This window comes from Marmota flaviventris, chromosome 9, assembly GCF_047511675.1.
Source record: "Marmota flaviventris isolate mMarFla1 chromosome 9, mMarFla1.hap1, whole genome shotgun sequence".
NCBI lineage: Eukaryota > Metazoa > Chordata > Mammalia > Rodentia > Sciuridae > Marmota > Marmota flaviventris.
The window spans coordinates 102,900,079-102,926,450 of record NC_092506.1 but is presented as its reverse complement, the minus strand read 5'-3'; the positions used below and the strand labels follow the sequence as shown (position 1 = coordinate 102,926,450).

General features: G+C 41.1%; 2 protein-coding genes across 3 annotated transcripts; one reads left to right on the top strand and one right to left on the bottom strand.

The window, feature by feature from the left end:
• Positions 1-3,944: 3,944 nt before the first annotated feature.
• On the bottom strand, positions 3,945-12,859 carry Cd3g (CD3 gamma subunit of T-cell receptor complex). Its single transcript, XM_027930708.3, has 7 exons — positions 12,523-12,859; positions 9,088-9,111; positions 8,238-8,465; positions 7,299-7,430; positions 6,090-6,133; positions 5,097-5,205; positions 3,945-4,630 (listed from the first exon to the last, which is right to left on the bottom strand). Exons 1-6 carry the CDS (start codon positions 12,575-12,577, stop codon positions 5,140-5,142), a joined length of 549 nt encoding a protein of 182 aa, XP_027786509.1. The 5' UTR covers positions 12,578-12,859; the 3' UTR covers positions 3,945-4,630; positions 5,097-5,139.
• A 1,122-nt stretch (positions 12,860-13,981) lies between these two features.
• On the top strand, positions 13,982-20,693 carry Cd3d (CD3 delta subunit of T-cell receptor complex). 2 transcript variants are annotated; one of them, XM_027930709.3, is made up of 5 exons: positions 13,982-14,162; positions 16,462-16,674; positions 17,083-17,214; positions 17,481-17,524; positions 17,702-20,693. In XM_027930709.3, exons 1-5 carry the CDS (start codon positions 14,108-14,110, stop codon positions 17,765-17,767), a joined length of 510 nt encoding a protein of 169 aa, XP_027786510.1. In that variant the 5' UTR covers positions 13,982-14,107; the 3' UTR covers positions 17,768-20,693. The 2 variants fall into 2 exon arrangements, with proteins under 2 accessions (XP_027786510.1, XP_027786511.1); XM_027930710.3 differs by lacking the exon at positions 13,982-14,162 and adding an exon at positions 15,853-15,965.
• Positions 20,694-26,372: the final 5,679 nt, after the last annotated feature.

The following is a 26,372-nucleotide window of genomic DNA, read 5'->3' as shown; positions in this document are numbered from 1 at the left end:
TTTGAAATATGCAAGAGTAATGGGAGCTGCATACTTTTAAAAATAGAAGCACTGTGCAAGTGAAAAGACAATTCATAGAATGAGAAAAATTTTGTAAGCCATATATGTGATAAAGGATTAATATCAAGAATATATAAAGAACTCCTACAATACATTGACAAAATACCAAACAATCTAATTCACAGATGGGTGAAACACTTGATTAGATATTGCTACAAAGAAGATACCTAACATCAGTAGTCATTGGGGAAATGATGATCAAAACTGTAATAAGATACTGCTTCACTACTACTATTGATGGGTTTTATCAAAAAAATAGAAGACAGATGTTGGTGAAGATGTTAAGTTGGAAGCTTATGCAATTCTGATGGGGATGTAAAAAAATGCACCACTTGGAAAACAGTTTGATGGTTTCTCAAAAAGTTAAACATAGTATTATCATATGACCCAGCAATTCCACTTCAAAACAGATGCTCAAAAGAATTGAAAGCAGGGACTTAACTGGCACTTGGACACCCGTGTTCATAGTAGCATTATTCATAATAACCAAAAGAGAAAAAAAAAAAAAAAAACCCTGAATGTCTACCTACAAATAAATGATAGACAAAATATATAAATACTGCAGACTATCATTTGATCTTTAAAAGGAATAAATGCATGCCACCACATGGATGGACTTTGAAAACATCATGCTATGTGAAATTAGTCATATATGACAATTCTATATGATTCAACTTACATGTAGTACCCATAATAGGCAAAGTCATAGAGTCAGTCAGTAGAATAAAGATTACCAAGGGATGGTGGAGAAAGGAGTGGGTAATTGTTTTCTAATGAATACAGGATTTTTGTTCAGGATGATGAAGAAGTTCTGGAAACATATATTGGTGATAGCTGTACGGCAATGTGAAGGTATTTAATGTCATTGAATAGTATACTTAAGACTTGTTAAAATGATAAGTTTTATATTATGCATATTTTAACCACATACACACAAAAAGCATTATGCAGTCTTTAGAATGCCTACACTGTTCTGGTTCCTTGAGATAACATAGTGAAAAAAAAAAAAAAAAAAAACACCAGGTTTTTTTTCCTTCCTGAAACTTATAATCCTTTGAGAGTGGAGTTGTAACATAGTATTTAACTGGGGATGTTGCAGTAGTAGAGCCCTTGTCTAATGTACAGAAGACTTTGGGCTCAATCACCAACACTGCAAAATAAAATAAATTAATGGGTGCAAGATAGATTATTCAATAAATATTTCTGGAATATCTAGGCAGCTATCTATCTGGCTTAAAAGTGGGTTCTATGGAACATGCCTGTAATCTAGCTACTAGGATTGCAAGTTCTAGGCTAGCCTGGTCAATTTTGTGAGACTGCATTAAAATTAAAAATAAAAAAGAGCTGGGGATTGCTGGTTGTGGTAGCACACGTCTGTAATCCCAGCAGCTCAGGAGGTTGAGGAAGGGGGATCATGAGTTCAAAGCTTCAGCAATCTAGTGAGGTCCTCAGTAACTCAGCGAGACCCTGTCTGGCACAGTTCAAATATTTTAACAATATATGATGTGTGGAGTAACAAGCACTTTTGTTTATTGTTATTGGTAGTGTATATTAGTATAACCTCTATGAAGTACACTTTTGTCAACATTTAATAAAACTACAATGCAAATGCATGATGGTTCAACAATTTCATTTATTTGTTCTTGTTATAAATAATCTTTAAGCTTGTTCAAAATGACATTTATCATTAGAGCTAAAACAATAAAACTAAAAATTATAAAAATAAGGCAGGAGAAAAATCTTAGTGATCATGGATTTGGCAAAAACTTCTTAGAGATGACATCACAAATATAATCATTAGAGCTGGGGTCTAGCTCAGTGGTAGAGTGCTTGCCCAGCTGGCACAAGGTCCTGGATTCAATCCTCAGTACCTGGGGGGCAGGGAGTGGGGAAATGCAACACAGCTAGGTGCAGTGACACACGCCAGTAATCTCAGTTTCTTGGGTCTTTGAAGCAGGAAGATTGCAAGTTCAAGGTTGGTCTACGCAATTTAGACCCTTTAAAAAGGGGGATGGGGAAGGCTGAGGGGTATAATTCAGAGTGTTGGCTTGTACCAATATGTGTGAGGCCCTGGATTTGATACCATGGAGGTAAGTGAAAAGTGCTGGATTTGGTGGTACACTCCTGTAGTCCCAGATACTTGGAAGACTGAAAAGGAAGATTGTAAAATTTCCTGGGCAATTTTGACAGACTCCATCTCAAAAAAATTTTAAAAAGTGCTGGGGATGTAGCTCAGTGGTAGAGTCCCTGGGTTCAATTTCCAGTACCAAAAAAAAAAAAAAAAAAAAAAAGTGGAAAAAACTGCAGAAAATATTTCCAAATTATGTATTTGATAAAGAATTTGTATTAAAAAATATGTAAAGAACTTTTTCAACTGAATGGTAAGAAGATAAACAAACCAATTAAAAATGGGCAAAAGATCTAAATAGACATTTCACTAAAGACATATGAACAGCTAATAAATTCATGAATAGATGTTCATTAGCCATTAAGGAAATGCATATTAAGACTATGGTATTGCTGGGTGTGGTGGTGCATGCCTGTAATTCCAGCGGCTCAGGAGGCTAAGGCAGGAGGATGGCAAGTTCAAAGCCAGCCTCAGCAAAAGTGAGCTGCTAAGCAACTCAGGGAGACCCTGTCTCTAAATAAAATACAAAGTATGGCTGGGGATGTGGCTCAGTGGTTGACTACCCCTGAGTTCAATCCCTGGTACCTACCCCCAAAGGCTATGATATTATTTTATATCCACTAAAATAACTATTTTAAAATGGACAGTGATAAGGGCTGGGGTCATGGCTCAGTGGTAGAGCACTTGCCTAGCATGTGTGAGGCAGAGGGTTCAATTCTGAGTACCACATATAAATAAATAAAGATCCATTGACAATTAAAAATATTTTTAAAAATGGACAGTGATAAATATTGGTGAGGATACAGAAAAACAGTGGCCCTTATACATTGTTGATGGGAATGTAAGATAGTTTGGCCAGTTTGGGAAAAAAATTGGCAGTTTCTTAAAATGTTAAACATGAATTTGACATGTAATCTAGAAATTCTTCACTTCTAGTTATCTAACCCAGAAAATTGAAAACATATTTACACAAAGAATTGCTTGAGAATGTACATATTAGCATTATTTATAATAGGCAAAAATGGAAACAACCCAAATGTCCATTTATTGGTGAATGGATAAACAAAATGTGGAGTATCCATAAAATTAATTTCAGCAACAATGAAACAAAATTCTGAAACATGTTATAACATGGATGAACCCTGAAAACATACTAAAGGATGTAAAGATTTCATGCTGATTCCATTTATATGAAATGTTCAGAAAAGGCTGGGTGTGGTGGTGCACACTGCAATCCCAGCAACTCAGGAGGCTGAGAAAAGAGGATGGCAAGTTTGAGGCCAGCCTCAGCAATTTAAGTGAGGCCTAAGCAACTTATTGAGATCTTGTCTCAAAATAATAAACAAAAATGGCTTGGGGTGTTCAGTGGTTAAGCGCCCCTGGGTTCAGTACCTGGTAACAAACAAACAAAAAACAAGACAAAACAAAACAAAAATCAGAAAAGATTTGTGGTTACCTGGGGCTGAGGGTGAGAACAGAGAGATGGCAAAACAGCACATCTTAAGAGAATGATGTTATAAGGAAATGTTCTAAGACTGAATTATGGTAATGGTGAAGGGTAAATTTGCTAAAAATTCTGAGAACAGGTGAATCACTTAAAAATAGGTGAATTTTGTGGCACACAAATTTCAATTCAATGCAATTATTTTAAAATGACAGTAATATGTTAGCCATTGTAGCACTGTTTTAAGAGAAAGATTAGAACCAACTTAAATGTCCATCAATAAATGACTAAAATCAATCTATACAATGTGACTGCATTTTATAGTTATTTTTATTTGGAATATATAATCTTCAGGTTTTATTAGGGGAAATGAAATATATCTAGTATGCTATCATCTATGTGAAAAACAGGGGAAGGGAAAAAAATGTGTATTTGAGAATTTTCTCTTTAATGCCCAGAAGATACACACACACACACACACACACACACACACACACACACCTTTGGGAAGCTATATAAGAAACTGGTTTACCTATGGAGAAGGCAACTGGTAGATAGGAATGCAAGTGAACACTTCATGTTTGAGCCACATGAACTATGACCTATACAAAAACTCAGTAAAAATTAAAACTTAAAAAAAAAAAATCTGTTCTAATAGAGGGGTTATTTTTTACTTTCAATTTACATTTTTACCAATAGGTGGCACTGTTGAAACACCACATTGTGCTTATTTTTACACCCCCCGCCCACCCCGTTTTGAACCCAGGGCCTCACAGAGTTCATACATGCTAGACAGATAAACAAGTGCTCTATTATTGAACCATATCTCCAGCCTTGACTTTTATTTTGCGAAAAACCCAAATTTGCTCTGGTGGCCCCTCCTCTTGGTTTGTCATTCTGCAATCCTGGAGTTTAGAATTAGGGCTGAAAATCTCTTTGCTGAGAGCTCTCCAAAATGTATTGCTTTGATTCTGAGAACTCAGTAGAAGGGAGAACACCTGGATTAAAAAAAGAAAAATTGCAATTGGTTGGAAAATCAAATAACGCTTTCAGTAAGCCCCAAATAATAATGGGGCTACTACTGGCATCTGCACAGGACAACCCAAAGAATCAACTAGACCAAAATGCTAATAGGATGTGGAGAGACACTAATAAGGTTAATATTTAGCATCTCTGTGGCTTGAGGCCCTGCTCTAAGAGGATTTAGCTACACACAGCATTCATATTTTCTTAGGTCAAGGCAACCAGTACTGGTCTCAGTATTTGTAGAAAAGGGACTCCACAGTCAACTGCTTCTCATGCGTGTCTCTCTCTCTCTCTCTCTCTCTCTCTCTCTCTCTCATACACACACACACACACACACACACACACACACACACACACACACACACATCTTTGTAGTTGCTTGGGGAAGAGAGTCATACTTGGCAGCAGTTGGGGGAGAGGAGATGTAAAGGCACTTACTCTGAACTGGTGTTGAAGAACCACCTACTCTTGAGTCCTGAGGTCACTTCTTCCTTTGGTGGTTTCCTTGAAGACGGCTGTACTGGTCATCTTCCCGATCCTTGAGAGGCTGAAGAGGACAGCAAAGTAGTAAACCCATCTTTCCTACCCACTCTTAATTAATATGGTGCATACTGATTGAATTCTTTTTCCTTCCTCTTCTTTCCTCCTCCTCCTCCTCCTCCTCCTCCTCCTCCTCCTCCTCCTCCTCCTCCTCCTCTTCTTCTTTTGGTATTGGGGATTTAATCCAGGGGTGCTCAACCACTGAGCCACATCTCCAGCATTTTTAATTTAAAATTTTTTTAAAGACAGCCTTTAAGTTGCTTCATGTCTTTCTAAGTTGCTGAGGCTGGCTTTGAACTTGAAATCCTTTTGCCTCAGTCTCCTGAGCTGCTGGGATTACAGGTGTGTGCCATTGTACCTGGCTTGTCTGTTTTCTTCCTTTCTTTCTTTCCCTTCCTTCCTTCCTTTCCTTCTTTCTGGTTTGAATCCAGTGGTGCTCTACCTCTGAGCTACATCCCTTCCCTTTTTTTTTTATTTTGAAATACAGTTTTGCTAAATTGCTGAGGCTGGCCTCAAACTGGGATCCTCAGCCTCCCAAGTCTCTGGGATTACAGGTGGGTGTCACCATGCCTGGTTAACTGAATGCTTTTTATGTGCAAGGATATGGAGTGGGTGCTTTATGTTCCTAGGGGCCAAAAGAAGATGAGGAGAGGGAGGATCTGTGTATAGCTTCTTTATGTGTCCCTCTCAGTATATTCTTCAACTTTTCCTCAGTCTCTTTCAGTCCTTCTCTTTATTTTTCCCATTCTGCTCAAAAGGACAATCATCTTATCATTTGGTATGCTGTAAGTGGTTCATTCTCTGAACAGTAGTTTCTAAATGATTTGCTTCTCTCCCCAAGTTTCATCCCAACAAATGATGGCATTGTGTCTTTCATTCCTTATCCCTTACCTGGTAAAGCTGGTCATTGGGCAACAGAGTCTGCTTGTCTGAAGCTGCACAAAAAATAAAATACACATACATAAGAATGATAAATTGACATTGGTATTTTGATAAAATTTTCAATCTCATATTTTTTTTATTTCTTGGATAAAAACAAAAGGCATATTTGTGTTTAATATTAAAAATATGGTCCATCTGGGCATGGCAGTGCATTCCTAAAATCCCAGTGGCTTAGGAGACAGGCAGGAAGATCATGAGTTCAAAGTCAGCCTTAGCAACTTAGCAAGGCCCTTAGTAACTCAGGGAGACTCTGTCTCTAAATATAAAAAAGGGCTGGGATGTGGCTCCATGGTTAAGTGCCCCTGAACAACAACAACAAAAAGACCATATTCACACAATGGAATACTAAATAGTATAAGAATCAACAATACACAAGAACATGGATAAATCTCATAAGTGTATTTTTGAGTGAGAGAAGCCATGCACAAGAATTCTTATTGCATGAGTTCATTTGCCTAAAGAACAACCACAATGAAATAGGATACATTGATCTCGGTTGTTAGAAGTCAGGATAGTAGTGGGGTAGTGGGATGGGTAGTGGTTGAAAATGATCCTAAGAGGAGCTTCTATGGTGTTGGTGATATTTTCTTTCTTTCTTTATATTTTTTTAAAATTTTAGTTGTTGATGGACCTTTATTTTACTCATTTATTGGTATGTGGTGCTGAGAATCAAACCCAGTGTCTCACACATGCTAGGCAAGCACTCTACCACTGAGCCACAACCCCAGGCCAATACTTTCTTTCTTAAACTGGGTGCTGGATGCATGGATGTTTGTTTTGTTGAATGTTTTCAGCTGTAAGCTTGTGATTCACTTTTCTATATGTAGGTTTTACTTCAGTAAAGAGTTTTCAAAAAACACAGAGAACAAATCAGAGGAAGTTGGGTCTTAGAACAGGTAAATATACTGGGGTAACACCAAATGTCTCTTTCCTGCCTCACCCAAGTCTGCACATTAGCAACATGTGCCAGCATGGTCTCTGTTATTGGGTCTATTTTGGTAGGAAGGAAAGGTAAGGTCTTGGGTGGTTCCACATCTCAGGTAAGAACATTTTTTTACCTCCTCATTTTGTTTTTGTGGTGCAGGGGATCTAATCCAGGGACTTCTGCATGCTAGCCAGGTGCTCTACCACTAGGCCATACCCTCAGCCCTCTTTTACCTCTTGACTGGCGAACTCCATCCTGTCCAGCAATAAAGTAGACTCCAACAGCAAGGAAGAAAATGCTGATGATTTCAGCGAAGATGAAGCCAGATACGGTGGCTGCATTTAGCTCAATGCAGTTCTGACACACTGGGGGAAACCAGGCACAGTGAGGGATGAGCCTCCCATAGGGTGTGAGTGTTGTTCTTCCTGGATCTTTTTCTCTTGCCTACCAGCAACAATGCTTCTGTCTGGGGCGGCAGGCTTCTCCCTCTGTTAGAGGTATGGTTAGGGAAGATCCTTGGACCAAGAACTCAGTGCTTCTCAATGTTCCTCACTGAGAAGTCCTAGGGAAGCCCAGGAACTATGTGGAATAGAAGAAAACCCAGGTCCTGTTCTCCCCACCCCTGTATCCCTCTCTTCACTGCTGCTCACCTTGTAATCTTCCTTACATTCCTACTCCCCCACCCAACTCAGTTTACCAGTGTTGCTAAGCTTCTCCAATTCATGGGACCCAACCAAAAGTAAGCCAGCGTTTACAGGACTAATTATGCTTTTTCAAAAAGATGAGAAAACTGTCTTGTTAAAAAAGCAGCGCCTGTAATCCCAGCAGCTTGGGAGGCAGAGACAGCAGGATTGCGAGTTCAAAGCCAGCCTCAGCAAAAAGTGAGGTGCTAAAAGTAACTCAGTGAGACCCTGTCTCTAAATGAAATACAAAATAAGGGCTGGGGATGTGGCTCAGTGGTGGAGTGCCCCTGAGTTCAATCCCCAGTACCTACCCCCCAGCAAAAAAAAAAAAAAAAAAAAAAAAAAAGAAGCAAACTGAGATGAAGAGAAATGGCTATTACTGTAGTCACTGTTCAGTATCTATTTCTACCTTCATCCTAGACAGTAATCTCACCAGAAGAGTAAGCACCACTTAATTTCACAACAAACAAACCAAAGGGGATTACATACTTCTATAATAAACTTGGAATGGCTTTGAAGTGTACTCTGATCCTCCACACCAATATATCCCTTGAGGGTCTTTGGCATTACTTCCTATATTGAATGTTTTTTCACTTGTATTTTGGACAAGTGTATTTGGAGAATCTTTAAACCATTGTATGTATTTGTCGGTCAAGTCACAAGTCAGAAGTACTGAACCATCTTCTCGATCGTCATTCACTGTTATCAGATGTTTTTCTGAAAAGGAAAAGCCCGATATTCTGTTAAGGGTCTTGCCTCTGAAATTCTCTCTACCTCAGGGTACCAGGAGAAGACCTTTAGTGTAGTAATAAAGTTGTGCCTCAAACTTCAATGTGTAGTCCTGGTGAGGAGAGATTCTGCATTATAAACATACTCCTAGGAGATGCCAATGCTACTGGCTCGCAGGTCACAGTTACATATGACCTGTCTATTTACCAGGTTCTTCTTTCTCCTGCAAGGACCAGACATTGCTTATCTATAGGAAAGCTGCCCAGAACAGGTTGCAGCAGGGCTGATTTGGTGGATAATGGAGATAGCAGCTATCTATCACCCTTCACCTCATCCTTTCTAAAACTGTTTCCTCCTGAGGGACTTTTTATTTTCAGTATTGGGCATTAAATCCAGGCATGCTTTACCACTGAGCCACATCCCTTTTTATTTTTTATTTTGAGACAGGGTCTCACTAATTGCTAAGGGTCTTGCTAAGTTGCTGAGGCTGGTCTGGAACTTGTAATACTCCAAGGAGTTGAGTTTAGAGGTGTGCACTACTTCTGTAGCAAGTCACATTTCTATGAATTTCCTCAGAGTTTGGGGACAGAAAGAAGTCTTTTTTTCCTACCTTTCTTTGACTGGGCCACAGCACCTGTAGACAACAGAGAGAGGATCAGGTGGGCATGGAGTTATTGTGATGCCCTGAAGTATTCTCATGGTCATTTGAGGTCAAGATCAAGAGGGATTCTAACCCATGGGAATGACAGAATCTGTTCCCACATTCCTGGATGTAGCCTAAATTACTGAATTGAAGTCAACATTATAATGAAGAATTTGTTTGGTTTTTGTCCCAGCTTCCTGGAAGGGAGTTTCTAGCCCTTGGATTTTATGAGTGATGCAGTGCATCTGCTATTCTTGGTACCCACTTGGACTGTACTTGAGCTCATGCTAAGGCAATGACTCAGGATGGGCCTGGTCAAGACCAACCATATGGGGCTTTGAAGTCACTGCTGCCAATCCTGGGAGGGGAGTGGCTGAGATGGAATTCAGTTAACTGGCCAATGATTCAATCAACTGTGACTCTGTGGTGGCACCTCCATAATAACGTAATGGAGCTTCATGGTTGCTGGGAAGGTGATGGGTTCTGATTCCCCAGGGAGAGGCCATAGACACTTTGTGTTTAGAACTTCCCAAGGCCTTGCCCTCTCTGTTTCTTCATTTAGCCGAATATATATATATATATATATATATATATATATATATATATATATATATATATTTGCTGTAACAGTATGTAAAATACTTTCCTGAGTTCTGTGAGTCATTCTAGTACATGTTCAAACATGAGGAGTCATGGGAACTCTCTGGATATACAGCTAGTTTGTCAGTTAGTGAGGTCTGGGGACTCCCGCATTTGTGGGAATACCTTTGCAGGGAGGACAGTTTTGTTGGCAGCTATGCTCTTAACTTGTGAGATCTTCCATTAACTCTGGGGGGTTAGCATCCAAATTGTATTGCAGTATATGTAAAGGTATTGACTATACAGCCCAGAATGTTCTATTCTGTTAGCAACTAAAACCCTATCAAGGGGTAAGTGTGGCCAAACCCTTTGAAGTTGACTTATTTCTAAAATCTTGGCAATCTATTTCTTATAGAAACCCTGAAAAGTGAGTTTATTATAGAAACCCTGAAAAGTGAGTCCCAGGAAAATGAGCTATTCAATTAGCCCTCAAATCTCTCTCCATAACAGGTTGCATGGTAGAGTAGTACAGAGAAATAGCTCTGGAATTAATTCAATTTGATTTAATTCAAACATTTACCGAGCATTATGATGACCTAACATGATAAAGTATTGTGAAGGAAAAGGGTGGTGATGTCAAGAACCAGTTGCTCTTCCAAAGAATTTAAGATGAAGTGGAAAAAATAAGCATATGTAATTAATGTAATAGAACTCACAACTTATCTTTTAGTACTAATGTGAATGCATTTGAAAAAAAATAGAAGCTGTTGTGAGAAATTTGGCTGAATCCTGAAGAACGAACCTGTAAGAATTCATTAGGCAGAGAAAGACATTTGGGGTAGGAAAAAAAACAGGTGAGTGAAGATACAGATTTGGTAAAGGACAAGAGAAGCAGTGTGGCTAGAGGTAGAATGTATGATGAAGAGAGCTGGTCAGGAGTCAAAGTATGATAGAAATTGCTGGAAGGAGTCAACTATCTTAGAATTTTGTGCAGGGCTGAACTGCTTATGAATGGTCCCCAACACAATGCCTACACATGGTAGGAGCTTCGTATTGTTGGACAAATGCCTGAATGCATAAAGGAGTAAATGCAGAAGAAAGGCATAACAGTTAAATAGATTTCTTAGCACCCCTTCTCCCCAAGAATTGATCACCAAAGAGTCCCTTGCTTCAAACTCAGATTCCAAAGGAAGGAAATGGAACTATTGCTGATGTTTGTTACATCTGAGTGTTGCTTCCTTTCAGAACTTGAGAGCTGCTATAGCAAAATTTCTGGATTGATTGTTTAGAGAACTGAGCCCAGAGGGTTGGAGGCCTTGTTCCGGAGTGCACACACAGCTCATTGGTGTCTGAGCTGGACCCGGAGCTCACATTTCTATTGCTTGATCCAAAGCTCTTTTCACTATATGCAGCTAAGCTCCCTCCAGCTCCTGGGCTGCCCTCTAACCTGTGTTACCTCGCTCTTTATCCCTTTTCTCTCGAAATAATTCCACACTCTCCCTGTCTTCTTAAGTTTCCCACTTGGCTATCATCAGCGCAGTTTCAGCGGGTGATATTGCCTTCCACTTAGTTTTTTTTGAGAACACAGGTCCTGTTAGACTTTTCTCCAGCTTCTTTCTCTTTACAAGTCTCCCAGTGGCCAAGCCATCTGTATTTCCTTTCTGCTAGTCCCAGCAGGTAATATTGCCTTACCCTCTGTGCCCTTGACTCCCTTCCTAGCTCTGTACTTCCGACATCAACAAATGTGCTCAAGTTTCTCTTACCCTCAAAAATATTTCTTTTTAGACTGTACTTTTACCTCTGCCTCCTGCTCCATCCGTCCTGCCTTTCATTCAAGTTTCTTTCAAGAGTAGCCTATACTCACTGCCCTTTGTCACCTGCCTTCATCCATTAGGTTTTCACTCACACTATTCCACCAAAACTGTTCTTATTTAATTACTCATGACTTTTATTTTGCCAGATCCCACAAACTTAAATTTTAAATATGTTCTTATGTGGTTGGACTCTCGCTAACATTTCACACTCTTGGTAATTCTCTCCTCTGGAAGCTGTCTATTCCATGCTTTGTACTCTTCTGATTATTTCAGGTCCTTGATCATTCTTTCATTGCTTTCTTGAGTTTTTTTTTTCCCCCCTCTAATTATCTCATAAGAGTTGGTGTCTTACAGTTCCATCCTCACATATCACATGGTACTTGTACAATATCAATAACTATAGTGGTTTTGGCTTCCCTCCATGTGTCCAGACTCCAGATGACCATTGGATATTTTAAACTGGACATTCATTAAGGCAACCCTGATTGCACCTTATGCTCAGTATGGCAACATTGAAATTTAACTCTCTAATTACACCATAAGCTCTTTAGAGCAGAAACTTTTTATTTATCTTTTTATCCTTCTGCACTATCTGCCCATTTGGATCTTACCCATGCTTGTTGACCAGTTGGCCAACTGACCAAGTGAGTGAGTGAGTCATTCACAGGTATACTGCTAAGCCCATCTCTGAATCAGAGAACAGGTACCTTTCCCTTTCAGTTTTCTTGCCTGTGCCCTTTTGGGCTACATTCAAGCCTAAGATGGCGGCAGCAGGGTCTTCTCAGTTAAGCCCTCTATTTTGATTTCTCAGAGATAAGAACCCCTTTGAGACATTACTTCTCTCTAGTTGAGAACAGTAAGAAGTTTCATTTTTGCCTTTCCTTCTTTGAATTCCAGGGTGACTGCTGAGGTAGGTTCAAGGTTAGGATTCCAGCAGCCCTGTCTTTCTGGTGATGGCCTCTACCAGTGAGCCCTTCTCCAGGTTGCCAGACCCCCTAGAGGCTCTTACCTTGAAGAAGAATGATAGCCAGGATGAAGCTAGTCAGACCTTTCCCCTGCTCCATGTCAGTTTCTACTCTTCTTGGCAGAAGTGTGGAGCAAGCCTTAGCAGCCAGCCAGCCTGAGCAGCAACTGGTTTGGCTCCGCCCAGCACCTAGGGCCCCTGCACAAAGGCAAGAACCCAGAGCCTCCACCCTCTGCTTCAAGTGTGGGCAGCAGGGGCTTTCTCAGGGCTGCAGGTGCAGATAGATGCCTCTTGTTTTTCTGTTAAGGAGTACAGAGGAGGTGGTAAGGAGGGAGAGGGAGAGAGAACTGAATTTCCACTCAGAGACTTGGCTTGCCCTGAGAACCCCTTTGGATGCTAGGTTGCGGGTATGATCCTGACCTCTTTTCTTCATGAGAGAGATAAACATCCTGCTTCCTGTTGTTGCTAGGATTGCAGCCAGTTGTCACTTGATGCTATAACTAATGACTTTAGGCAGGATTCTTGGGTGCTTGGAGCTGGAACTCCATGTGCAAAAGCACCTCTGACTAGGCCTTCATTCAGGAATTTTTGTCACTATTTTTTTGAGATCATCAAAGTGGTGCCTGCCTGGAAGAGAGTAGATGGGAGAATTTCAACAGGACTGCCAGCACATTTCCAGGGGTAAGGCCTGGATTGAGTTTCAAGAATCTGAGGTCCCTATCTCCCTCATCCAGTCAATCAGTGACCAACAGAAATTCACAGAGCTCTGTTATGTGCCTGTCACAAAATCCCAGCAGTGAGCAGGGCAGACATGGCTCAGTCCTATTGTAGAAGTATGGAGTGTCAGATCCCTACAGGTCACAAGGGGAAAAAGTACATTGTCTCCTGGGAAGGCTTAATTTTGCCAGGGAGTTGATTATATTGTTATTAATAACTTCCTCTTACGGAGCACATCTGATGTGGCAGACACTATACAAACACCTTTTTTCAAATCCTTATAATGATACTGAGAATGAGGCTCTGGAGAATTCCATGCCTGGCTCTCGCAGTGGAGCTGGGATTCAAGTCTTTGGCTGGCGATGCTCTGAAGTCCAATTTCCCAGTGGCTAGAAGCTGTTTCATCTGGTGTCCCAGTCTGCCCAGGGAAGGGTCCTGAGAAATACCAGAAATGGGAGGAACCTAGCTGATAGGATTGTGCAATGGGGTTCATACCTTCTCTCAAGGGGCTGTGAGAGGTGGCAGTTTTTAACTAGTAAGTAAATGTAGTTAGGTTGTCAACAGGGACTGTGAAGTTCTCATTTTTCACCAATGACTCAGGAAAGGCTGTCCTAAATCTCCATTCACCTCCTAGAAGTCCAGGCAATCTTCTCCATATTCTCTACTTTGACTTCCGTCCCAACCCCAAGCTCCCTGCTCAGAGAAAGAACAATTTGCAACTGCTTCCTTCCTACCCCACCCCTGACCTACTCCTTTCATCAAAGGCAGAGAGCAGAGAGGCAGACATCTTACAGCTCCTCCCCAACTCTTTACTTTTTCCGCATACCCATGAATCATTTGGGGGAAGGTATCTTTCACTCTGGTTGGTAGTTCCTTGACCTGGCTCTATCTGCTGGGTGAATTCTACCAAAAAATGGAACTCAGCAGGTTTCTGTCCCATCTGATACTGGCTGCCATTCTCCATCAAGGTAAGTAAGGCTTCTCCAAGCAGGTGGCGGAAGGTCCCTGCAAAGGACATTACTACTGGGAGAGAGGTCCACTGGAAAGTGCTTCTCAATGTTGTTCCAATTCACCAGGCACCCTAGGTGTCAGGAGGGCAGGGTTGAGAGGTAGAAAAGAGGTGCTTAGCTTCAACTTACTCTAGCCAGGGCACATGTTGGCCCTGAATGTCTCTCTTTAAAGAGCTTAGGCCAGAGATCTGTAGGAAATTGTTCAGTATGTGTGTGCCTTAGTGGAACTATATGCACTCCTTCCAGTATTTTCAGGGCTCTTATTCATTTGTCCATCATTATGTGACCATCTGGAGTCATGTTCTGGGACTCAGGGGAATGCTTTAAGAGAAAAATTAATTTTAGGTTGAGAAAGCAGAAGGGCAGATTGGTGTGTGGAGATCATTACATGGTCAATAGTATACCAATACATCCCTGTTTGTTGTGGTGCAGGGGATTGAACCTAGAGGTGATCTAACAGAGCTACACCCATAGCCCTTTTTTTTTTTTAATTTTATTTTTTAGTTTTCGGCAGACACAACATCTTTGTTTTGTATGTGGTGCTGAGGATCGAACCTGGGCCACACGCATGCCAGGCGAGCGTGCTATTGCTTGAGCCACATCCCCAGCCCCCATAGCCCTTTTTTATTTTTATTTATCTTAAGAGAGGATCCTGTTAAATTGTAGAAGCTGACCTTGAACTTGCTGTTCTTCTGTCTCAGTCTTCTAGCAGCTGGGATTACTGGTGTGCTTCACTGCACCCAGCTCTTGTCTTAAGTTCGTTTTAAAACAGAATCACAGCTGCTTAGGAAGGTGAAGTAGGAGAATTCCTTGAAGTAGGAGAATTTCAAAACCAGCCTGGGCAACATACTGAGACACTGTCTCAAAAAAAAAGAAAAGAAAAAAAAGTAAACTGAAATGGAGCTGGAGATGTAGCTTAGTGACAGAGCACTAGACTAGCATGTGTGAGGCCCTGGGTTTAATCTCCAGTACCACAAAACAAAAGAAAACAAAACAAGAGAACTCTGAAAATTCCATGTCCCAGAATCCTCTTACTCTCAGGAAAACTGGGTTAAATAGTCATCCTAGGGGCTGGGGTTGTGGCTCAAGTGGTAGCGCGCTGGCCTGGCATGTGCGAGGTACTGGGTTCAATCCTTAGCACCACATAAAAATAAATAAAGATAGTGTGTCCACCTAAACAAAAAAAACAAATAATTAAAAAAAATAAAAAAAAAATAAATAGTCATCCTAATTCACAGCAACCCTGGAACACCCAGCAATCCTGCTAGAAACAATTCCAAAGAAGACATGGCTCTAGGAAGTAAAGTACTTGATATACATATGTCTCCCTGAGTGTGCACACATGTACTCCTGACTTGCTTCAGATGCAGGAGAAATAACTATTTTCTAAGAATGTTTTTATATCCAAATCCCTGAATATGAAGCTCAGGGAGAACATAAGTTTCACTTTTCCCTGGGATGGGTATTATAGATTCCAGTGCCCTTGTGGAGATGCTCTCAGGCTGTCAAAGAAATTCAGTGGCTCTAGAAAGAATCTGGCCTCACCTCTGGCCTTAAACTCCCCACAAGATTTGTGTGTGAAGCCTCAATAATAAATTTGATAAATATTTTTTTTCTGTCCTTCTTCTCATAAGCAAGTGTGAAACAACTGAAAATCTTTACATGGGATTTGCTCTCGTAAATCTGGATCGTTGGGCTGGTAGTTTATAGCAGCAACTCCCCACTCCAGCCATCATCTAAAGCCTGGGGAAGGCTTGAGGAGTGAGTGCCCCATTCCTCTGGTGGATATTGGGGAGGAGACAAGGGGGAGGAAAGAGGATGAGTCGTTGAAATGGTAGTGTTATAGGGGATTGATTGGGGAGTAGAATTAGAAGACTTCTAGTAGAATAATTGCAGACCTCTCCAACCTGGGAACATTCTTGAGCCTTTCCAAGTTTCCTGGGAACTGCAGCAGTCTATTCTCCCCTCCTTCTTCTAATCAGTGGTCTGAATGCATTTTCAGGAAGGTTCTTGGATCAACCCAGCTTCACGGCTTCTTCTTTTGCCCCAAGTCCCTCAGGGCCTGCTCTCTGCTTCTACTACGGCTTCATAACCTTCCTGATCTGCAGTTCACTTCCTGAACTCTTTCTCTTATCACTTCTGCCTCTCTCATTAGAAACCATGACTATCCTGTACTCCCAAAGTGATCCTCAGCAGAATAGGGGTCTGGTGTAGACCAAACAGCTGTCTCTGATTATGGTATTTTTCTTTCCCTTAGTGAGCCCCTCGAGTCTGAGCCCCTCTGTGGAGGAAATTGAGGACAAGGTGTTTTTGCATTGCAATTCCAGTGTCGTGTGGCTAGAAGGCACAGTGGGAACAGAGTTAGCAGTCAATAAAAATCTGGACTTGGGAAAACGCATCCTGGACCCACGAGGAACGTATATGTGTGAAGGGATTGACAAGAAGTCCACTCTGCAAATATATTATCGAAGTATGTGCCTCCTGGACCGATTGGATTGGAATGGCGGGCCTCTGAAATGAAACAATCTGTTCTCTAAATAAACTGGGGTTACTCTTGTAATGTCATGAGTCAAATCTGGAGGTCTTCAGAGAGGGAGAGAGAGCTTGATCCAGCAAGGCAGAGTGGTAGGGACCTTGTTACCACAGGCTTGGTTGGCAGAGGGATTTAGCCCATTACCTAGTTTAAGGTTCCATCAAGCCGAGATTACTTCTTGGGTCTCTTTGGGAATTCCTTGGGATAGGGGAGAGAAGGATATAGCAAGGCCATCAGTAGGATCTTAATGAAGTTTGGGTCTTAGTATGAGAGATCCTAGGGCTGCCACAGGAGGCAGATATGGTTCCCTGATCTTGGAAACTCTCTACTCCTCCTCTTCCCCAGTGTGCCAGAACTGTGTGGAGCTGCACCCAGGCACCCTGGCTGGCATCATCGTTGCTGACATTGTTGCCACTCTGCTCCTTGCTTTGGGAGTCTACTGCTTTACAGGCCATGAGACTGGAAGGCTCTCTGGAGGTTAGTAGAGAAACAGAGAATATGAATCAACAAACTCATGCTCCTTCTGAAGAATGGGGCTGGTGGTAGATTTGGTTTCATCTGGGGGTCATTCTTGCCATGTTCTACCACTGGATATTGAAAAAACTTGTGCACCCATATTGCTCATGTAGACTTTTGAGGGCATGGGAGGGTTTGACCAGCTGCAGACCCCTCTGTAGCTTTCATGGGTATTATTATCCCTTCCCCCCTCACCCCTAATGATACTCCTTCCCTTGTTCTTCTAGCTGTGGACACTCAAACTCTACTGAGGAACGAGCAGCTCTATCAGGTGAGCCCTGACAGGAGGGAGACAAGATCAGGAGGAGGAGTGAGTGGGAATGGAGAAGCTGACACTATGTGTCATGTGCATTTGTGGAGCGTTCTAGAAGGAAGCCATCATTGAGGGTTTCTGGAGAGGGCAGAAGAACTTTGACCCTGTCTCACTGTCTCCCTTTTCACCTCTTAGCCTCTCCGAGACCATGATGATGGTCAGTACAGCCGTCTTGGAGGAAACTGGGCTTCAAACAAGTGACCCTGAGACCCAGTGGCTTCTAGAAGCATCACTATCAACTGTGTCTTCTCTCTTTGCTCAGCCAATAAAGATGTCCCTTTTAACCCAGCAGGTGCCTGCACTTTTCAAGGCTCTGGGGCAGGGGATGGGAGTTGTCCTGCCTTGGCTGGGATTTGGCCCTCCCTGCCTCCCTTCATCTTTTCCCTTCCTCTGTCACACATGGACACTGTGGGCGGCCATCTCCCACCCTGGAACCCATCTTGTTGCTAGTCCAGTGGGCTTCCAGGGTGAAGGGGTCTGTCCTACCATCCTCCTCTGCCACTTGTTGACTCCAGTCCCTTATCACAAGCCTGTCACACTTTTAGCTGCCTCACCACGGATGAGGGCTGGCTGCTGTGTTTAGGAGCCAGTCACAAAGAAGTTTCCATGATGTCACAAGTGGGGGTGGCAGAGACATCAAGGAACTCATTTTTCTCCAAAACTCACAGAGTGTTGTGTGTGACAAAGTCCCAGTGCTACTAAGGGTCTGACCTTGGCTTTAGGACCCTGTTGAATAGTAGCCAGAACTGTGAGGAGGTCTCAGCCTAGGTTCCTTCAGTCCCCCTTTTCCCAGCATACCTATCTTTCCTTCCTCCAGACCTATCTTTACTTGCAGACATTCATTTCATCAGAGACAGAATAAAGTTTCAATGTACACATGCTTCATTCACAGGCATGTTTTTTTCCTAGCTTTTAAATTCCAGCCACTATAATTCTCCCTAGGTCCTCCTTTCCCATTGAACTCCTCTACTGTGGGCATCCCTTCCTCGGCCTGTATTTCCCCTACACTTTGGATCCTTTTCATGCCCTGCATGCTTCCTTATACCTTGCTTTCCTCAAATTTGCTTATATCCCACATCCACCAGTTCTCAACACTGGCTACATGTTGGAATCTCTGAGGGAGTTAAAAAAATATGGATGCCTGGATGCCACCTTCTAAATTTACAGATCTGGGTTGCAGATGGGCCCTAGGACTTAAAAAATTAAGTTGGGGTTGTGGCTTAGTGGTAGAGCACTTGCCTAGCATGTGTGAGGCACTGGGTTCCATCCTCAGCATCACATAAAAAGAAATACATATAAAAAAAGAAATACATAAAATAAAGGTACTAAAAATTTTTAATTGCTACATAATAATTGTAAAATTTGGGGGATATTGCACGATGTTTCAATGCATGTATACAGTGCGTACTGATCAGATGAGGGTAACTGGTTTACTTATTGCCTCAAACATTTGTCGTTTCTTTGTGTTATGAATATTTAAAAAATCCTATTAGCTATTTTAAAATATATAATTAAGTGTTTGTCAATCCTAGTTATCCTACTATGCTATAGGACATTAGAAATGATTCCTCCTATCCAACTGCACCCATTAACCATTCTTGCTCCATACCTGCCCCCACTGCCACATGGGCCCCGGGTGTTTTAAAGCTACCTACAGTGATTCTGATGTGAAACTGAGGTTTAGAAACACTTACTACCCTCCATCTGAGCTTTTTGGAAAATTGTGTCCCTTCTGGGCTTTCTCTTTCTCTCCTCTCTCTCTCTCTTTTTGTGTGTGTCCCTCTCTCTTTCTTTTAAACAACAGGAAACAAGAATAAATTGTCCATGGGGCTGTGGCTGTGGCTCAGTGGTAGCGCACTTGCTTGGCATGTGTGAGGCACTGGGTTCGATTCTCAGCACCACATATAAATAAATAAAATAAAGGTAATTGGCAACTAAAAAAAAAAAGAATAAATTGTTCATACTTCAAATATGAAATGCATTTTTTTGTGTGTGTGTGCTGCGTATTCAACACAGGGCCTCATATATGGTAAGAATGAGCTCTATCACTGATCAATTTTGCAAGTTTTCAAGTACATACTTATATATGTACTTGTGAAATATCAACAATCAAGATAATGAAAAATATTCGGCACCCTGAGAAGATCCTTCTCCTCATTTCTCTTTCCCCAGGCACCACTGATCTGCTTTCAGTCACTGTAGTTTTCATTTTTCTAGAGTTTTATATAACTGAAATAATATATGTACCCTTTTTGTCTGGCTTCTCACACTCAGCATAATTGTTTAGAGAACCATGCATTTTGTTGCATGCATTAATAGTTCATTCCTTTTTATTGTTCAAGGGTACTCACTGTGTGGATATACCATGGTTTGTTTATCTTTGTACCTATTGATGGTTTTTTAGTTGTTTATTGGTTTAGGCTATGCAAATAAAGCTGCTGTGAACTCTCAGATGCTAGTCAATATGCAAAATATATGCTTTTTTTGTATAAATGATGGGGATATTCTTTTTCTTCTTGGTACCATGATTGAACTCAGGGGTACTCGACCACTTAGCCACATTCCCAGCCCTTTTTGTATTTTATTTAGAGACAGAGTCTAACTGAATTGCTTAGCACCTCACTTTTGGTGAGGATGGCTTTGAACTCACGATCCTCCTGCCTCAGCCTCCTGAGCAGCTGGGATTACAGGGGTGTACCACCCTGCCCAGCGGGGACATTCTTTTTTAAAGAAAGTTGTTTTGACTGCTCTAGATTCTCAGCTCTTGCATTTGAATTGGCTTTTCAATTACTACAAAAATGCCTATCTGGATTTTGATCAGGATTACATTGAATTTACAGATTGATTTGGGGAAAGTCAACATCCTAACAATATTGAGTCTTCTAATCCATATTCATGTCTTTTGTCAAGATTTACTCCTATTTTATATTTTTCATGCTGTTGTATGTGGTATTTTAAAAATTTAAATTTCTAATTGTTCATTGCTAGTGTTTAGAACTAAATTGATTTTTGTGTATTGATCTTGGACCTTGAATACTTGCAAAGCTCACTCATTAATTCTAGTTGCTTTTCCTGTGGATTCTTTTCCAATGACTTTGTCATCTGTTAATAAAGATGGTCGAACTTTTCCCTTTGTGACTGCATGTGATTTATGTCTGTGTCTTAGCTTACTGGGTTTGCTACACACTCCAGTAACATTGGAACAGAGGTGGAGAGGAAGACATCCTTGCCTTGTTGACCAACTTAGTGGAAAGCAGTGTCCTTCATCATTAAGCATGTTAGCTTAAGGTTTTTCTGAGATATCCTTTAACAGACTGAGGAAGTTTTTTTTCTCTCTTTCTACTTTTCTGAGAATTTTTATCAAAAATAGATGTGAGAGGGGGCTGGGGTTGTGGCTCAGTGGTAGGGTGCTCACCTGGCACATGTGAGGCCCTGGGTTCAATCCTCAGTACCACATAAAAATAAATAAAGGTATTGTGTCCAACAACAACTAAAAAATAAATATTTTAATAAAAAACAAACAAACGAACAAACAAACAAAAAACCACACATGGGATATTGTCAAGTGTGTCTAATGCGGCCATAGGATAATTATATGATTTTACTTTTTTTAGTCTGTTCATATGATAAATTAAACCAATCTTGCTTTCCTGAAAAAGTTCTTCTTGGTCATTATGTATTAATCTTGCTTATATTATTGAATTAAATTTGCTAAAGTTGTGATAAGAAATTTTGTTAAGCTCCTGGGACCAGCTGGGTACAGTGGTATGTGTCTGTAATCCCAGCCATTCAGGAGGATGTGGTAGGTTGATAGTGAGTTCAAGGCTAGCCTCAGCAATTTAGCAAAGCCCTAAGAAATTTAATGAGACTCTGTATCAGAATACAAATTAAAAAGGGCTGGGACTGGGCAGCTCGGTGATAAGAGTGCCATAGAGTCAGTCCCTGGTATTGTGGGGCGAGGAGGGAGGGAAGATTTGGGATTGCCTGGTGGTTTCCTCTTGCCAGCTCCTCTTTCCTGCTCGAAGACTCTATATACTGCCTGGGCCAAAGGCAGCAGAGCTGAGCCTCTGAGAGAAAGAGAGCTGATTTCCTGGTGTAAGCATTTTGATGAGGAGATAAGATGGTTTTCCCATTTTGGTAATGGAGAATGTTCACCACATTTGCATTTGCTTCACTTCTTGGATACAGATTGCACCAAGATAATGTGAGAATTGGTGAAGATCGAGAGGGAAAATGCAAACTTCACCTATAGCCAGATTGACAGCATATTTTTTCAGAATTAAGACTCAACACTGGGTTCCTTCCTAGTTAAACCATGAAAGCCTACTTGGAGGCAGCAGGGGAGCACAGCCATCTGCACACTTGGACACGAAAGATTATCTTCCATTAGAGAGGTCTCCCTCTTCAGCCAAACCATCGCAAGTGGTGAGAAGGGATCCTTTCCACTTGAACTCATCCAGATGAATCAAACTAGTCCTTTGGAGCAAGAAAAGGAGCTGCACCAGGATAGCTAGGTCACCATCTTCTCCCCACACCACTACTGAGCACCGCCCTCCAGGACTACCACTGCCTGCAGGTTATGCCCTATATGATGGCACCTGGAGTAGGAGCTCTGATCCTTCCCAGGTGCCACTCATAGAGCAGTGTGAATTGGTGTGCAGCTGTGTCTACCCAGAAGATGTAACTCCTTTAATGTGCACCAAAACTCCTTTATGGGCTAGTGCTGACCCAGGCCATCCTGTTCCCAGATCAAGGCAGGGATTGCACGTCCTTCTTTGGTCACCCTGGTAAGTCTAGTTTTCATGAAACAGTGATCAGCTTAACTCAAATGCTGCTGACTGGCAAAGAAAAAAACATGGAAGGAGGATCTATATTCACGAGGGATTTTGGTCTGTGGTTTTCTTATGTCTTTGGTTTAGATCTCAGGGTATATTAGGGTTCTCCAAAGAATAGGCAACCACATATATTCATCTCTTATTGGTTCTGTTTCCCTGGAGAAGTTGGATGATGTATTTGTAGAGTCTGGCATGTCCACAATCTGCAGGGTATGCTGGCAGGCTGGAGATCCAGGAAAGAGTTGATGGCCTAGCTGTCCAAAGAGAGACTAGAGGCAGAATCTGCTCTTCTTTAGAGGACTTCAGTCTGTTTTCTCCAAAGGCTTTTGACCAATTGGATGAGGTCCATTTATATTGTGGAGGGCCATTCTGCTTTAGTCGAAATTTGCTGATTAGAATTGTCATAGCAACATCCAGATATGTATTTTTTCTTTTTTTCCTCCACTTCTTTTTATTGGTGCATTATTATACATCCTGTTGGGATTTGTTGTAACATATTTGAACGTGCATACAATATACAATATAACAACATAATTTGGCCAGTGTCACTCTCTAGCACTTACCCCTCCCTCCCCATCTTCCCCTTTCTCTACTGATCTCCCTTTGATTTTCATTAGCTCCACCCCATCTTTCTTTTTCTTTTTTTTTTCTTTATTTTTTTATTGGTTGTTCAAAACATTACAAAGCTCTTGACATATCATATTTCATGCATTAGATTCAAGTTGGTTATGAACTCCCAATTTTACCCCAAATACAGATTGCAGAATCACATCGGTTACACATCCACATTTTTACATAATGCTCTATTAGTAACTGTTGTATTCTGCTACCTTTCCTATCCTCAACTATCCCCCCTCACCCCATCTTTCTTTTCTTTTTTTCTCTCTAGCTTCCACATATGAGGAAACATGTGACTCTTAACCTTCTGAATTTGACTTATTTCACTTAACATAATGATCTCTAGTTCCATCTGTTTGCCTGCAAATGACACAATTTCATTTTTTTTCTTTATTGCTGAATAAAACTCCATTGTGTGTATATCTTCCATTTTCTAAAAAATTTTTTTAATATTTATTTTTTAGTTTTCGGCAGACACAATATCTTTGTTGGTGTGGTGCTGAGGATCGAACCCCAGCCGCACTCATGCCAGATGAGCGCACTACCGCTTGAACCACATCCCCAGCCCTTCCATTTTCTTTATCCATTCATTCATTGATGAACATCTAGGCTGGTTCCGTAGTTGGCTATTGTGAATTGTGCTGCTATAAACATTGGTATGCATTGATCACTGTAATATGATGACTTTAATTCTTCAGGATAAATACTGAGAAGTGGTATAGCTGGATCCTATGGTAGAGAAACTTTTGAGGAACCCCCATATGATTTCCTTAGTAATTGAACAAATTTACAATCTCAACAATGTAAAAGTGTTCCTTTTTTTCCACACCCTCTCCAGCACTTATTATTATTTGTATTCTTCTTTTTTAATATATATATTTTAGTTGTTGTTGGACCTTTATTTACTTATATGCGATACTGAGAATTGAACCCAGTGCCCCACACATGCTAGGCAAGCACTCTACCACTGAACCACAACCCCAACCCTTATTATTTGTAATCTTGATGGCTGCCACTCTGACTGGTGTGAGATGAAATTTCAGTGTAGTTTTGATTTGCATTTCTTTAATTGCTAATGATGTTGAATATTTTTTCATATATTTGTTGGCCATTTGTATTTCTTCTTTTGAGAAACTATTTAATTCATTTATTAATTGAGTTATTTGATTTTTGGGGTAAAGTTTTTTGAATTCTTTATATATTCTAGATATTAATCCTCTGTCAGAAGAGTAGCTAGCAAAGATTTTCTGCCATTCTCCAGGTTTTCTCTTCACATTCTTAATTGTTTCCTATGTTGGGCAGAAACTTTTTAATTAGATGCCCTCTCATTTATTGACACTTGGCATTATTCCCTGAGCTTTGGGGGTCCTATTGAGAAAGTTATTGCCTACACTCAAGTATATTTGATCAAATATCTGGGCACTGTGGCCTGCCCAAGTTGACATATAAAATCAACTAGACTAATCAATACAAGTAAGTCTGGTTTCCATAGGATAAGTCTTCAATTTTCTGCCTGAGTTTGCATAGAACTGGTATTATTTTTTCCTTAAAGTTTTGATAGATTTCTCTAGAGAACCATTTGGACTGGGGATTTTCTTTGTGAAAAGGTTTTTAACTACAAATTCAACTTATTTAATAAATAAAGGGCTATTCAGGATATCTATTTCATCTTCAATGAGCTTTCTCAAGGAGTGTATCCTTTCCATCTAAGTTGTTTAATTTATTGGCATAAAATTGTTCATAACTGTATGGCCTGGATGTTGTATCACCCCCCCACCCTGCAATTTGTTGAAGTCCTGAGCACTGGGGTGATAGTATTAGGAGGTGGGACCTTTGGAAGGTGAGCAGGTCATGAACATGATTATTGGCCTTATGGAAGAAACTCTAGAGAGATCACTTGCTTCTTCTGTCATGTGAGCACACAGTTTTTCCTAACCTCCCTTGAATTATGAGGTCATAGCAGTTATTTCTAGTGCTGTGTGAGACCCTGTCTCTAATTCTTTCAAGTGGTTCTTGGACCTCTTGCAGTTTCCTCTCTGGCGTATATTGATCACTATTCAGCTGAAGACTGCAGGGGTCCTCTTCAGATCTCTGGTGTCCTTATTAAGAATTTTCTTCTCTTACACTCTCTCCTGCAAAATCTCCTCCAAGACTCCTTGGCCTCCCATCTTCCTTGCCTGCCCTCAGGGAGATCTCTGGGCTCTCCTTAGGTACTTCCTCCTTGAGCCACACAGATGAAATTATTTCTAGACCATAAACTGGAGCAATCCTAGGATTCACCGTGCTTCCCATTTCTCAGGAATCATTGTCCACAGTTGCCTGTTGTCCGATGTCTTTAAAATTGTTTTAACTTTTTTTTTTTTTTGTCTCATGTTTTAATTGTTTAGGCAGAAGGGTAAATTCAATTCTTGTTACTCCATCTTGGCCAGTGTCAGAAATTGATCTTCTCTCTTTTTAATCTTTCCTTTATTCTCCATTACCCCTCTCCACTGTGCCCACCTTTACTGTAATCCTACTGCAATCTGTGGTTCTTCTAAAAAGTATAACCCTCCTACTTTCTGCATCCCTGGCATCCTGCTTATCTTCCTCACCTTTATCCTGTCTCTGCCCCAAGTAGGAACCCTGCTCTCTATTTTAACTCCACATTCAACCTGTCCATCTATTTTTCCAAGGACATTTGACAGGATGGAGAGCAGTTCTTAGATCGTAGTCAGTAGGGTAGATGTTGAGACCATTGTAGTTGGATAACCCTGGCTACTGATTCCAGCCCTGCCCTTCACTAACTGTGACTTGAGCAAAAGACCTAACTTCTCTGAGCCTCACTATCCTCATTTGTAAAGCAAGAGCAACACATCTATCTTGTGGAGTCATTCTAAAGATTAAATCAGATTACAGCTGTGAAGAAGGGCCAAGCACAGTTTCTGGAGCATAGTAAATGTTCAATAAGTGTGAGCTGTTATTATTGTCTTTATCATGCTGAGCTATGTCTTCCCTTGACTGTGCATAATCAAATATACCTGGGACAACACCTGCCATCCCTGGGCCAGCCTACTGATCAACAGTTAGTGATGGGCAAGGTCACTGAGGCTCTGAGCTTAAGTGCTGATGCTTACAGGGAAAGAAGTGACCCTTCATCAGGGGCCAACAATCAGAATCTTGTAGCCACAGCCCAAGGCTGAGCATGTGCAGGATGCTCACACTTTTGTGCTATTCACAAAAGGTAATTTTAGCTGTGGTCACATTTGTAATTAGCTCTTTGGTCAAGGGAGATTTCTGAGTGCAGAGAGAGTACGCTGGTTTGAGCTGGACTAGCACAGTTTGCTCATGCTCTGGCTTCCTCTCTCAGCAAGCTG